This window comes from Anguilla rostrata, chromosome 12 (assembly GCF_018555375.3).
Source record: "Anguilla rostrata isolate EN2019 chromosome 12, ASM1855537v3, whole genome shotgun sequence".
NCBI classification, from domain to species: Eukaryota; Metazoa; Chordata; class Actinopteri; order Anguilliformes; family Anguillidae; genus Anguilla; species Anguilla rostrata.
The window spans coordinates 40,198,692-40,213,156 of record NC_057944.1 but is presented as its reverse complement, the minus strand read 5'-3'; the positions used below and the strand labels follow the sequence as shown (position 1 = coordinate 40,213,156).

At 53.7% G+C, this 14,465-nt stretch overlaps 1 protein-coding gene across 5 annotated transcripts in view; it reads right to left on the bottom strand.

Annotated features, from left to right (window-relative positions):
- Positions 1–14,465, bottom strand: part of LOC135236635 (protein CASP-like) — an 88,785-nt gene that overhangs the window by 26,989 nt on the left and 47,331 nt on the right. For 3 of the 5 annotated variants that reach the window (XR_010324637.1, XM_064303108.1, XM_064303110.1), the window contains exons 10-20: positions 13,824–13,928; positions 13,489–13,677; positions 12,938–12,996; positions 12,207–12,255; positions 11,890–11,986; positions 6,335–7,093; positions 5,499–5,579; positions 4,839–4,940; positions 4,014–4,441; positions 2,524–2,677; positions 97–357 (exon numbers count right to left, since the gene is read on the bottom strand). Coding sequence is in view for 4 of the 5 variants with exons in the window: in XM_064303108.1 (XP_064159178.1) it covers positions 97–357; positions 2,524–2,677; positions 4,014–4,441; positions 4,839–4,940; positions 5,499–5,579; positions 6,335–7,093; positions 11,890–11,986; positions 12,207–12,255; positions 12,938–12,996; positions 13,489–13,677; positions 13,824–13,928 (2,284 nt within the window). In the remaining variant the exon portion in view is untranslated. The remainder of the gene's footprint in view (positions 1–96; positions 358–2,523; positions 2,678–4,013; positions 4,442–4,838; positions 4,941–5,498; positions 5,580–6,334; positions 7,094–11,889; positions 11,987–12,206; positions 12,256–12,937; positions 12,997–13,488; positions 13,678–13,823; positions 13,929–14,465) is intronic. The other 2 variants (XM_064303109.1, XM_064303111.1) reach the window with 2 other exon arrangements.

The window sequence follows — 14,465 nt, the reverse complement described above, 5'->3', positions numbered from 1 at the left end:
TCAGGGAGAGACAGATCACAAACACACGGTACCAGGCTGGGGGGGGGGGGGGGGGCTGGGGGTGTGGTAGATTCGGCCAGCGGTGCAGTAACTCACCCAGGTTGTTGTCGGTCAGCACCTCCTTCACCTTCTTGGTGATGACGTAAGTGTCGAGCTCGGGCGACATGGCGACCATCTCCTGCACGCTGAGGCCGGGGTGGCCCGGGAGGGTGGGGGGCAGGGGCGTGGGGGGCTGCGATTCGGAGGCGTCGCTGGGCGGGGCCGTCTGGTCCCCCGGGCTCTTCACGGACTCCTCGGCCGAGCTCAGGGGGGACTCCGGGGCGGGGCTGCAGCTGCCCGAGGTTTTGGGGGTCCCCTCTGCAGAGGGAAGAAGAGACGGGGCGTCAGACGGTCTGCACGCGCTCACACCGACACACAGACCGCGCTGAGCCACACGCCGCTCCTGCGTCACACTAACCCACCCGACTAAGGGTCAGGGGTCAACCTCGTTACCGGGAATTACCCGTATTTCCATTTCATGGTATTGTCAATGTCAATTTATGTCAGTTGAGGAAATTAACCAAAATTTAATTCTAAACGGTCATAATGGTGTACAAGGATTTTTCCAATTAATTTGTAACGCTTTAATTAATTCTGCGGGAAGAACGAGCTGAAATGTAATTGACCCCCTAAACTCCGGCTTCTATCATTCTTGACAGGTTATTATATGGAGTGAAACTCAGAAGAGGCCTAAAAGCATCAAGTTTACCATGAGAAGGTTTCACAATCTACTTTTTCCAAATATAATAATCAATAAAGCTTAGCGCATGACTTCACTCGGCTCAGTCACGACCAACCCCCTGTGAGGGGCGGAGCTAAGGGCTAAGGTCGCCCGAAGGTTGCTTATAAATGACCGTTTCCTGAACTCTGACGGACACCAACCACCTTCCTGAGCTCTCTCACCATCACTCTGCACATGACCGGGCAGCGTGTCAACCAATCAGCTTCCAAAAGTCTGCACATGTCCCCAGCCACTGTTTCAACCACGTCCGGCCAGGGTTTCATCCAATCAGCTTCCAGACCTCTCACACTCATGCACAGGCAGGAAGCCCTTTCCCTGTGCCCTCACAGAGACGGTTTCTCCTTCAGAGCATTAACAGCAGGCCTGATCAGGCTCCTCCCCACAGCTCTGCTGGTTTTTAACAGGCTTTTTCCGGAACGTTCTACAGAGAGCGTGTAAGTGAGCAGCACTGTGGAGCTGTCAGCGCACGTTAACTTCCTGCCACCCCACCGGGGGGGGGGGGCGCCCCGCATGCTGACAGTTTCACTGGCGGAAAAGTGAAAGGGGGGGGCACAGGGTGCCCACTGACACAGCACTGAGGGGAGAGAGAAGGAGATAAAGAGAGAGACAGAAAGAGAGCGATAAAGACAGTGGAAATGAAGGAGAAAAGAGGGAAGAGATGGTATGCCAGACAGTGGGAGTAACTGAGCTGATTAAATAATTAAGGGAAGAAGATCCATAAATGGACACAAACCCCCCAGGAATTGGAGTCCCTGTCTCAGCAGAGGGGGGGGGGGTGGGGTGAGAGCACATGATTATTTCCTCTGGAAACAGAGCGCCTGCTCCACCCCGCCCCGGGACCCCCCCGTCCTGTGTGAGCCCCTAAAAAGCCCTCAGCAGAACATAACGTCCTCCACAGCTCTGCCCCTCTCCCCGGCTCAGAGTTAAACCAGCAAGGCAAACTGAGACGTATTCTTCATTTCTAAGCCCCACTTAAAAGGCCATTCATTTCCTCTCCTCTCTCCACAGCCTGCTTTATGGCTGAATTCATGTGTTAATCTGCACTGTTCTGGGCCTGATTGGCAGTAAGAGGAGAGGCAGCGATTGGCAGAGACTCTGAACGAGGGCCAGGCAGAGAGCCATTCATTATGTGTACACTTCAGCATCCCACCCCTAATATTATTTGAATATTAATCAGCTAGTGGAGCGTGATTGCAGGGCCTATCTGGGGGGAGGGGCTCTGAATGCCACACATCAGTGTTATGATGAGGTCTGCGATTACAGCAGTACCAAGAGCCCTAGAGAGACCCCCACCCCCCTCAGCCCCCAACTGGCACGGTAACCTGCAGGGGAGTTTACGGTCGAGTTCAGGTGTTCAGGTGGAGCAGGTGAGCGGTTACTTGCTGGGTGCTTATGCTTACAGTCGTGTTCAGTTTGAGGCTATGTTCACGGTTGTGTTCAGGTGTTCAGGTTGAGCAGGTGAGCGGTTACCTGAAGGGGGGCTTATGCTTACGGTCGTGTTCAGGTTGAGGTTATGTTCACGGTTGTGTTCAGGTGTTCAGGTTGAGCAGGGTTAGGGTTAGGCAGGTGAGCGGTTACCTGAAGGGGGGCTTATGCTTACGGTCGTGTTCAGGTTGAGGTTATGTTCACGGTTGTGTTCAGGTGTTCAGGTTGAGCAGGTGAGCGGTTACCTGAAGGGGGGGGTTATGTTTACGGTCGTGTTCAGGTTGAGCGGGGTTAGGGTTAGGCAGGTGAGCGGTTACCTGTGTTGGCGCTCTGCAGAGGCTGTGCGGTCTGACCCAGGTCCCCGTTGAGCCAGAGCTGGGTGCGGATGTAGGGCTCTCTGGCCTTCTGAGACAGCTTTCCCCACGGCCTGGGCCTGGAGAGCACGTCACACACACTGCCCTGAGACAGTACCTGCAATACACAAATACACACACTATTACACACTGTTACACACACACACACACTGCCCTGAGCGAGCACCTGCAATATACATACACAAACACACAGGACCTTTAACACACAGCTGTGCTAACGTGCTAGCAGAAGTCCTAGCAGAGCTTTCACACACACAACCGTGCTAACGCGCTAGCAGAAGTCCTAGCAGAGCTTTCACACACACAACCGTGCTAACGCGCTAGCAGAAGTCCTAGCAGACCTTTCACACACACAGCTGTGCTAACGCGCTTGCAGAAGTCCTAGCAGAGCTTTCACACACACAGCCGTGCTAACGTGCTAGCAGAAGTCCTAGCAGAGCTTTCACACACACAACCGTGCTAACGTGCTAGCAGAAGTCCTAGCAGAGCTTTCACACACACAACCGTGCTAACGCGCTAGCAGAAGTCCTAGCAGAGCTTTCACACACACACAGCTGTGCTAACGCGCTAGCAGAAGTCCTAGCAGACCTTTCACACACACAGCTGTGCTAACGCGCTAGCAGAAGTCCTAGCAGAGCTTTCACACACACAGCTGTGCTAACGCGCTAGCAGAAGTCCTAGCAGAGCTTTCACACACACAGCTGTGCTAACGCGCTAGCAGAAGTCCTAGCAGAGCTTTCACACACACAGCTGTGCTAACGGGCTAGCAGAAGTCCTAGCAGAGCTTTCACACACACAGCCGTGCTAACGCGCTAGCAGAAGTCCTAGCAGAGCTTTCACACACACAACCGTGCTAACGCGCTAGCAGAAGTCCTAGCAAGCTTTCGCACACAGAGAGAGAGACTGAGTCACTTCCTCCCAGAGGGCATAACAACCCTGCCGCAGCAGCCCTGCTGTCAAAGTCCCCATAAAACAGGAACATTTCAGACTCAATATTTTATTTCAAATATGCCCGGGCACTTATGAAATCTGTGGAAAGAGGATTTGATTTGATGTACTGCAGAGGATTTAGACCTGGGTGAGATACGGCAGTGAAATTACTGTGTCTGAGTGCTGAGGTTACTCTTTAGATGGTGGTAAAACTTGAAAAGAATTTTCATTTCTCTCAGATTATCTGATTGAGGATTGGAGGGGCGGGGCAGGAGGGGAGGGGCAGAGTGGGAGGGGCGGGCAGGAGGGAGGGGCAGAGTGGGAGGGGCGGGGCAGGAGGGGAGGGGCAGAGTGGGAGGGGCGGGGCAGGAGGGAAGGGGCAGAGTGGGAGGGGCGGGGCAGAGTGGGAGGGGCGGGCAGGAGGGAGGGGCAGAGTGGGAGGGGAGGGGCAGAATGGGAGGGGCGGGGCAGGAGGGGAGGGGCAGAGTGGGAGGGGCGGTTACCTCCTTGGTGTCCTCCTGGCTGGGGGACTCGTCAGCCAATGGCGTGAGGGCGCCGCGGCGGTCGGCGGCGTGCACGCTGCTCCACCACGGCTCCCTCCAGGGCCCGCCCCCCCGGGACGCCGGCCGGGGGGGCCCGTCGAGGGCGGGGTAGTCCGCGCGCCCCTTCTTCAGGGCGGAGGAGCGGAAGTCCAGGAGGCGGGAGGGCGAGGAGGGCGGCGGCCGCCTCAGGGAGAGCGCCAGCGGCGAGTAGGCGGAGCCTCCCAGGGGGGCGGGGCTTAGCAGAGAGGAGGCCTTCAGGACGGGCTCCAGAGCCGCCTGCTGGGCCTCCATCTCCCGCCTCGCCTGCTCCAGGATCGAGCGGATCGCCTCGTCCGAACTGCCGCCCCCACCCGTCCCGCTGGAGGAGGGAGGGGCCTGAGAGGCCTCCGCTGCGGGGGACAGCCAATGGGGAGACTGCGTTAGAAATGGCCACGCCCCCACCCTGTACTCACACAATGTTCAGCCATCACATTCTTCAACAAGTTGGGGGAGGAGCCCCAGAGTTCAAAGGTCAAAGGAGTCCCCACGGTCCCAAAATTTGACGGTTCAGCATGTGGTGGTGTGTAAATCAGTGCTTACCAATTCTACACCAGAGACTGAGGGCTAAAATCAGCTGAGGACAGGATGACCTTGGTACTTTAACCTTTGACCTAGACCAACAACTTTGACCTTGGTACTATCATAAATGTAGGGAGACGGTTCAGCAGGAAGGGGACGCAGGAGCAGAGAATGTGGTTGTACTCTATAGTGCTGGACAGTCTGGGGCGGGACAGGCAGGTTACTCACCTGCTTTCTGCACCTGCAGCTCCCTCTTGGCCTGCTCCAGGATGGACTTGATGGCCTCGTCCGAGCCGCTCTCAGGCGTACGGATTCTGGTGGTGATGTTACCTGCAGCCAGGGGGCAAGAAGCATAACAAATAAACTCAGAGTTTTACAAACTGGACATTTAATTAAAAATAAAGAAAACTTAAACAGGCATGCTTCTAATAAAGGCTTTTAATTTGAAAAATTTAGCCCTTCTGATCTGTGGTGGGAGGAGCTCCACAGTCTGAGGGCATAAATACGGCAGGCCCAAACAGGGCCCACCATCACGCCCCCCCACCCCCGTCCAGCCACGCCCCCGTCCACCCTGCCCCGCCCTGCCTGTAAAGCCTCTTTCCAGGAGAGAGAATCTGGGACAGAACCAGCCCTGGGTCCAGAATGCATCTGAAATATTTAACTCTTCAGATGCAGGAGAAATCTGACACCGCTCCTGACGTTCAATCGGGTGAAATTCAGAATTCTGGAGTTCTGAAAACCGGTGAATAACGGCTTCATCTAAAACCAGACGGCAGAGCCTGCAGGCGCTGTTTTTTTCAGCGGTGTCAGAAGGGAGTATCTGACCCAGGTCTGTGGGGTCCAGCCCACCCCGCCCCAAAATCACCACGGCGACGGCAGAGCACCGACCTGGCCGCGAGGAGCCGTCCGAGCCGCTCCTCCGTTTGGGGCCCTCCTGAGCGGCCCTGTTGAGGGCGTGGCCGGGGCTCTCTGTGGGGAAACAAGGCGAGAGTCAGGCCGCGGTGAGCACCTGGGGTTTGAACCCGCAGCCCCCGACTGAGCAGCCCATCCACCCAACTGTGTTCAGCTGTGCACAGTCTGTGGCGAGTTCCGCTTTACATTTGCAGAAGATCGCGGAAAGACTGGGGAGGGGTGGGGGGGGGGCTTCATTTCTGACGTTTTTGGGTTCGTTTCTGTCCCAAAAACAGTATCAGGGAAAAGACCAGGGTCCTGTGTACTGCCCACACCCTGGCATCGCCATGGTTCCCAAGGTTACACACCCACAGAGCCCAATCAGACACAGCCAATCAGAGATCAAACGCACGCGCCACTGTCCAGTTCAGAGCCCTCATGGGATCCCTCTGTACTCTCACAAGGTCCTGCATCAATACGAAGCAGGAAGTGCCCTCTGACACAGGTCAGAGTAAAACACACACTGCAAAACCCAGACTTACCCACAGCACTCCTTGCTTAGTTAGTGTGGCTGATCTGTGCATGGTTCATGTGTTACTGTAGATCGATCTGTGTAAGAGCGTCGGCTAAGTGGCTGTAATGTGATGTTCACGCTGCTTAATGTTAATGAATCTTTCTGCACTACAGAGGACTCCGGTGGAACTGAACTACAGGTGAATCCCAGTATTACTTGTGTGTTCCTCCTCTTGGAGACGGGTGTGTGTGTGGGCCAGCGGGTCAGCTGGTGTAGTACAGACGGGGGGGTCGTGGGGGGGTTCGGGGGGGGCGCTCACCTCTCTGCCGGCCCTGGATGCTGCGCAGCGCCAGGATGTTCTGCTCGTCGGACAGGAAGTGGCGCATCTTGTGGAAGGGCTCCTTGCCGCGGACGGTGAGCTTGGTCCAGGGCTTGGGCCGGGCCAGGATCTCGCTGACGGAGCCCTGTGATAGGCCGAGCACGTAGTGGCCGAAGACGCGCTGGCCGATGTTGTGCTTGATCAGCTGCTCCTTCACCTGCCGCGCGATCTCGGCCGTGTCCATGTCCTCGCCGTCCGAGGCGCTGCCCGCACCCTCCGAGGCGCTGGGGGAGGCCGCCGCGCCGTTGGCCTCGGGGCTGGGGGCCGGCTGCTGCGGCCCGTGGGGGCTGGGGGGGTAGTGTGCGGGGGGGAAGAGCAGGGAGCCCGCGGGGGGGGAGTCCTGCAGGGCTTTGGAGTAGAAGGTGTGCAGTAGCTGCCGGTGGAGGAGCGAGTTCAGGGCCATTTTGCCCGCCAGGGGGAAGGCGGCGCCCGTCCCGCTCAGGGCGGGGCTGTAAAAGTCCTGCCCGATGCCCGTGGGCGAGAACGGGCGTGTGCCGTTTGAGCCGGAGGCGGGGTCAGAGCTGTTAGGCCCCGCCCCCTGCCCCGCCCGCAGGAGGAGCTGAGAGGAGGAGGAGGAAGAGGAGGAGGGGGGAGGGGGCGTGGCAGAGTGGGGCGTGGCAGAGCGGGGCGTGGCAGTGAGGGGCGTGGCACGGTGTTGGCTCTCTGCAGGGGCCTCTTTCCCTTCCCGCCCGGCTGCCCCTACAAGAAAGGTCAAAACACAATGCATTATGGGGAGTCAACAAAAAGGGGTCTGAAAATGCAAAACTAAAAAAAATATTAACTATAAAAAATTAATATTTTTTTATAAAAAGAATTGATATTTAATATAGAAGCCCAAATTCAGGACTTCAAGCCATTTTTTCCTAATTTTTTATTTTCTAGCCAAACCCCCCAAGACAAGACACCCATGCATTTGTGCTTTGTACCTTTCTTGCAAGTAGCAGCTCAGCAGGGATAGAGTTACTCTGCTCAGTGTGTAACTGCTGTCTCTACAGGGATAGAGTTACTCTCTGCTCAGTGTGTAAGTGCTGTCTTGACAGGGATAGAGTTACTCTCTGCTCAGTGTGTAACTGCTGTCTCGACAGGGATAGAGTTACTCTCTGCTCAGTGTGTAACTGCTGTCTCGACAGGGATAGAGAGTTACTCTGATCTGTGTGTAAGTGCTGTCTCAACAGGGATAGAGTTACTCTCTGCTCTGTGTGTAACTGCTGTCTCTACAGGGATAGAGTTGCTCTCTGCTCTGTGTGTAACTGCTGTCTCTACAGGGATAGAGAGTTACTCTGCTCAGTGTGTAACTGCTGTCTCTACAGGGATAGAGTTACTCTGCTCAGTGTGTAACTGCTGTCTCTACAGGGATAGAGTTACTCTGCTCAGTGTGTAACTGCTGTCTCGACAGGGATAGAGAGTTACTCTGATCTGTGTGTAAGTGCTGTCTCAACAGGGATAGAGTTACTCTCTGCTCTGCGTGTACCTGCTGTCTCTACAGGGACAGAGTTACTCTCTGCTCTGTGTGTAACTGCTGTCTCTACAGGGATAGAGTTACTCTCTGCTCTGCGTGTACCTGCTGTCTCTACAGGGACAGAGTTACTCTCTGCTCTGTGTGTAACTGCTGTCTCTACAGGGATAGAGTTACTCTGCTTAGTGTGTAACTGCTGTCTCTACAGGGATAGAGTTACTCTCTGCTCTGTGTGTAACTGCTGTCTCGACAGGGATAGAGAGTTACTCTGATCTGTGTGTAAGTGCTGTCTCAACAGGGATAGAGTTACTCTCTGCTCTGTGTGTAACTGCTGTCTCTACAGGGATAGAGTTACTCTGCTCTGTGTGTAACTGCTGTCTCTACAGGGATAGAGTTACTCTGCTCTGTGTGTAACTGCTGTCTCTACAGGGATAGAGTTACTCTCTGCTCTGTGTGTAACTGCTGTCTCTACAGGGATAGTTACTCTCTGCTCTGTGTGTAACTGCTGTCTCTATAGGGATAGAGTTACTCTGCTCTGTGTGTAACTGCTGTCTCTACAGGGATAGAGTTACTCTCTGCTCTGTGTGTAACTGCTGTCTCTATAGGGATAGAGTTACTCTCTGCTCTGTGTGTAACTGCTGTCTCTACAGGGATAGAGTTACTCTCTGCTCTGTGTGTAAGTGCTGTCTCTACAGGGATAGAGTTACTCTGCTCTGTGTGTAACTGCTGTCTCTACAGGGATAGCGTTACTCTCTGCTCTGTGTGTAAGTGCTGTCCCTTAGGGAGTAGGTATGTCTGTGTGTACTGCTGTCCTATAGGGTGATGGTGGCGTGTTTTAGGGGTGCTGACGGGTAGGTTTTTTGGGGTGAAGGTGAGGGTAGTTTTTGGGATGGTATTCTGGTGATGGTGTAGTGTTTTGGGGGATAGGTGAGGGTAGTTTTGGGGTGATAGGTGAGGGTAGTTTTTGGGGTGAAGGTGAGTTTTGGTGATGTAGGTGTTTTGGGTGATGGATGGGTGTTTGGGGTGATGGTGAGGTAGTTTTGGGGTGACGGTGAGGTAGTTTTTGGGGTGACGGTGAGGGTAGTTTTGGTGGTGAGGAGTTTGGGTGGGTGAGGTATTTGGGTGAGGTGAGGTGTAGTTTTGGGTGAGGTGAGGTAGTTTTGGGGGGGTGATCGGGTGAGGGTAGTTTTTGGGGTGACGGTGAGGGTAGTTTTTGGGGTGACGGTGAGGGTAGTTTTGGGGTGATGGTGAGGGTAGTTTTTGGGGTGATGGTGAGGGTAGTTTTTGGGGTGACGGTGAGGGTAGTTTTTGGGGTGACGGTAGGTAGTTTGGTGAGGTGAGGTAGTTTGGGGTGATGGTGAGGGTAGTTTTGGGGTGATGGTGAGGTAGTTTTTGAGTGAGGTGAGGTAGTTTGGGGTGATGGTGAGGGTAGTTTTTGGGGTGAGGGTAGTTTTTGGGGTGATGGTGAGGGTAGTTTTTGGCGTGAAGGTGAGGGTAGAGTTTGGGGTGACGGGGTGCAGCAGGCAGGCTTGACTTGTTTGTTCCATGACAGCTTGCAGCTTGTTTGTTTAGAAAAGTCTTTCCTGTGGAACTCCTGCTCGATATTTAACTTCCCCACTCTGACATGCTGAGAAACAGGAACACAGTGCGTGTGGAGTTTGTAAGAGCAGCAGTTCTATCACTCTCCCAGGCTGCACACGTCCTTCAGTCACCATTCGATTTAAAAAAAAAAAACAAGTATCCACAAAACAAAAATACAAAAAAGTTTAAAAAAGTCAGGGCAGTCCGAAGCGTGAACATTCTCCAGAGTGAAGAGGGTGGGTTCCACTGCTCCTGCTGCAGCTGCTCCCCGTGCCCCAGATCAGCAGGCTGAAGTGGCTGACAGGTGAGCGCATTCCTCCGGGGACCAGCCGTTATCAGTGCTGCGTTAGTACCAGGGGTCGGGCCTGGCTGTTCTGCTTTACTCTACCTGGCTGTTCTGCTTTACTCTACCTGGCTGTTCTGCTGTACTCTACCTGGCTGTTCTGCTGTACTCTACCTGGCTGTTCTGCTTTACTCTACCTGGCTGTTCTGCTTTACTCTACCTGGCTGTTCTGCTTTACTCTACCTGGCTGTTCTGCTGTACTCTACCTGGCTGTTCTGCTTTACTCGACCTGGCTGTTCTGCTTTACTCTACTTGGCTGTTCTGCTGTACTCTACCTGGCTGTTCTGCTTTACTCTACCTGGCTGTTCTGCTTTACTCTACCTGGCTGTTCTGCTGTACTCTACTTGGCTGTTCTGCTTTACTCTACATGGCTGTTCTGCTTTACTCTACCTGGCTGTTCTGCTTTACTCTACCTGGCTGTTCTGCTGTACTCTACCTGGCTGTTCTGCTTTACTCTAGCTGGCTGTTCTTGCATGGTGGATAAGCGCTGGCAGTTAAACATGCTCTCAGAAGCTCTCTCACAGATGTAAGGGGAATTAAAATCAAATTAAATAATTCAGACCCTCCACAGCAACCCCCTCCAGACATTCCAGAGCCCCCCCCCCCCGAAAATAAAACACTCCTCCACTGGGCCTCAGCCATTCTCAGGGCTGTGTTTGTGTTACCGTGACGACAGGCCCCTCCCCCCACCGCAGACTGGTCCAGACTGACCTTCAGCGACAGACAGCCAACAGACACCCCTTGTCATGACCCGTAGGTACAGGTTACACTCAGTTACACAGTTTCAGGCTACTCTTCCCCTCCCTGCTGATTTTCAACCACGGCCACAAACTGCAGAAACAAGTGCCACACACTCTCAGATTTGGAAACGGCCAAGCCTATAAGACAGCAGACCTTTTCCCTTTCAGGAAAAAAAAAAAGAACTGGAATTCTGCAGGCAAACCACACCAGAGAATTCAGATACGGATTCAGCACAAGCAACACAGTACCAGAAAAAAACAAAAACAAAACCATTTTGAACATCGCACCCGAGGACAACTTCATCTGGGAAAATAAACCCATGGGTTTGAAGTGCTGTTTATTCAGCTAGAAAACAGCCAAACCAGAAGGGGCTGAAAATGCCAACTTCATTCTCCGAGTCCTGAACTGAGCCTGCCACTCAAACAGCACCCTACGTGTCAGAGTGGGAGCACAGGGTGACACCTGCAAGGTCGCTCCCAAGGTCAGAGGCGCTGCTTAAAGAGAGAGAGCAGCCTGTCCTCCGTTCCCTCTCCAATCACATTCACAGTTCTCTGGCGTTCCGGGAGTTTCAAGGATTTATTATGGAGCAGAAGAGCTATTTTGAGGCTCATTATTTTCACTTTTCATCACTTTTGCACACCTCGTTCCGCAGACGGCTGCTGGCAGCAGATATAATGTGCAAGCGGACGAGCGGCTCAAGGTGCTGGCACCAGCAGCACTCTCATACCGCCAAGCCTGACACTCAGTCCCATCGTCAGCTCGAGAGAAAAACACACTCTTTTTTTATAATTGTTTAATTTTTGGACACTTTTCTTCATTTGGCGAACAAAATGGCAACTTTCCAGCATGAACACACACAAGGTACCCTGCTTCCTGTTCAACTGCTTCCTGCAGTCCCCTGAAGCAGCCAATCACATCGCGCTCACACTGCACACGCTCAGACTCCCCCACAGCTATGGAGTCACACCACTGGTGTAGTACCACAGCAGCTCAGGTCCTACAAAGAACAGTGTGTGTGTGTGTGTGTGTGTGTGCGCGAGTGTGTGTGTGTGTGTGTGTGTGTGTGTGTGTGTGTGTGAATGTATGTACATGAGTGTGTGTGTGTGTGTGCTTGTGTGTATGTGCATGTGTGTATGTATGTACATGAGTGTGTGTATGTGTGTATGCGGGTGTGTGTGTGTGATGGGAACATATGTGTGTAGTCTGTTTATACCATCTGCCTGCTGAATTAAACTACACACCTGCCCCACTGTTCCATCCTTTTGAAGCACGTGTAGTCCCCCGGCCAGGTGTCACCCCCCCCAGACCCAGGCTCCGCCCCCACCCAGACCCAGGCCCCGCCCAGGCCCCGCCCTGGCCTCGCCCCAGACTCACCGCTCAGCTCGCTGTTGGCGATGCGCAGGGAGGCGTTCTCAGACTGCAGGCTGCGGTTCTTCTCCAGGAGCAGCACCTCCAGGGGCTTGGAGGAGTCCTGGGGAGAGAGGCGGAGTCAGAGAGCAAGAGGCGGAGTCAGAGAGAAGCACCTCCTGCTTGGATTCCTGAGACATGCGTATCCTCATGTGGCTGTGTGATATATGCGTTTGAGTTTTATCTGGAGAAGATACACTCCCAGCACTACACACACCACGAAGAGGCCCCTTTCAGTTACCTAGGTAACCACCCCAGGTATCTCCCTCCTGCTGAGACCTTACCTGTACGGTGGAGCCATCTGACGGTGCCGACTCCATGGACTTCAGAATGCTGCAGAACACAAGACAGCGGTGTCACCACCCTCACCTGCACACCCGGCCAGGTGCTTCAGTAGAGCCACCGGCTGCTTCTATCATACTGCACTGCATGTGTTACTGGAAGGGCAACGGAGAGAGCTGCAGAACAGGTGTGTGTGTGTGTGTGAGAGAGAGACACAGAGAGAGAGTGTGAGAGAGAGTGTGTGTGTGTGTGTGCGTGCATGCGTGAAACAGAGTGTGTGTGTGCATGCATGCGTGTGTGCGTGTGCGCGTGAAACAGATAGAGTGTGTGTGTGTGCGTGTGTGAGAGACAGATAGAGTGTGTGTGTGTGCGTGCATGCGTGAAACAGATAGAGTGTGTGTGTGTGCGTGTGTGAGAGACAGATAGAGTGTGTGTGTGTGCGTGTGTGAGAGACAGATAGAGAGTGTGTGTGTGTGTCCGTATGTGTGTGACAGAGAGGGAGTGTGTGTGTGCGTGTGTGAGAGACAGATAGAGAGTGTGTGTGTGCGTATGTGTGTAACAGAGAGGGAGTGTGTGTGTGTGTGTGTGCATGCATGTGTGACAGAGAGGGAGTGTGTGTGTGTGTGTGTGTGTGTGTGTGTGTGTGTATGCGTGTGTGACAGGGAGTGTGTGTGAAATAGAGGTCCTCAGTATGAGGGTACAGACAGACAGACGGACAGACAGCACAGCTTACTTCAGCTCCTTCTTCACCTCCTCATAGTCTGCCTGCTCCTGCAGCTTCTCCTCCAGCTCCTACAGAGAGGAGAGAGGAGGAGCAGTTACTCCCAATGGCATTATAAACACCACCCTTAATGATATGGCACCTTCCACACAGCGAAGAGAGCAACAGAAACTACACAAACAGTGACAGCAGTACATCACTGTTATAGAACCACACTGAGCAGCATTGAGTTACGTTTGCCTTCCATCAATATAAACATTTTACATTTGTGAACAAAGACATTTCGTATTGCTCTGGTAGTCACAACTGTGTCTTATTTTTTCAGTAATGTAAAGCTTGACTCCTAGACTACATTTCCCATAAACCTCAGGGAAAAGAAGTCTAGCAGATTTTGGAGCCTTTGCATTTTATCACACTGCGTGTGCATGCATGTGTACGTGAATGTGTGTGTGTGTGCGCATGTGTGTACGTGTGTGTTGAGGAGAGGAGGAACAGTCACTGGTCATTAACCCCTCCCTCCGAAAGACACCCTCCAATCAGCAGAGAGACAGAGCAGGACACACCTTGAGGGTGGAGTTCTTTGAGTTGAGCTGCTGCTCCAGCTGAGTGATCTGATTGGCTGAGTTCTCTCTCAGCTTGCTCAGGCTGGCCTGCAGTCTCTGCACGTCCTCCACCAGCTGCACAATCTCCCGCTCTTTAGCACTAAGCTCCGCCTCCAGGCTGGAGCGTGACAGAACCTCCACAGTCTGCTCCTGCAGGGGGAGACGCATCACTCAGTACCACCCAATCAGCTTCTCTCACTGCACACGCCCCCATCACAATCAGCCAATCAGCTTCTCTCACTGCACATGCCCCCATCACAATCAGCCAATCAGCGGTTAGGGGGTTAGGGTCCTACCATGTCAGGGGCCTTCTGGATCTGAGTGGCCATCTGCAGGGATTTGTTTGCTGATGTCAGCTGATCCCGCAGAGACTCCGCCTCCCGCTCGGACGCGTCCGCCCTCTGCAGGGGAGAGAGAGAAACGCGAGACGTTCAGACAGGAGACACACCGGTACTTTCATATTTACGCAAAAGGAGGAGGACTGTTGGGTTTTGTTGTCAAACGGGAGGAGCAGTGACATGACTGCAGACAGACATCAGTCAGGATCAAACTCCATTCACAACCTGCCACATCTCCCAGCTGTCAGACCCGAGCAGTCGAGTTTCACTGAACAAGATAACAGATAAATCCTCCAGAGAACCTGCTACTGCAGAAACACAGGCTACGCAATGCAGACGCACAGAAGAGTGACTGTCTGACCTAACCCTAACCCTAACCCAAACGCACAGAAGAGTGACTGTCTGAACAAAGCAGTGGAAGAGAGAGGGGATGTGACAGCAGACACCGGCATTTCACCACACGCACGCACGCACACACACACACGCGCACGCACATGCACGCACGCACGCTCACACACACACACACACACACACGCACGCACGCACGCACGCACGCACACGCACGCGCGCGCGCGCACACACACACACACTCTCACACAC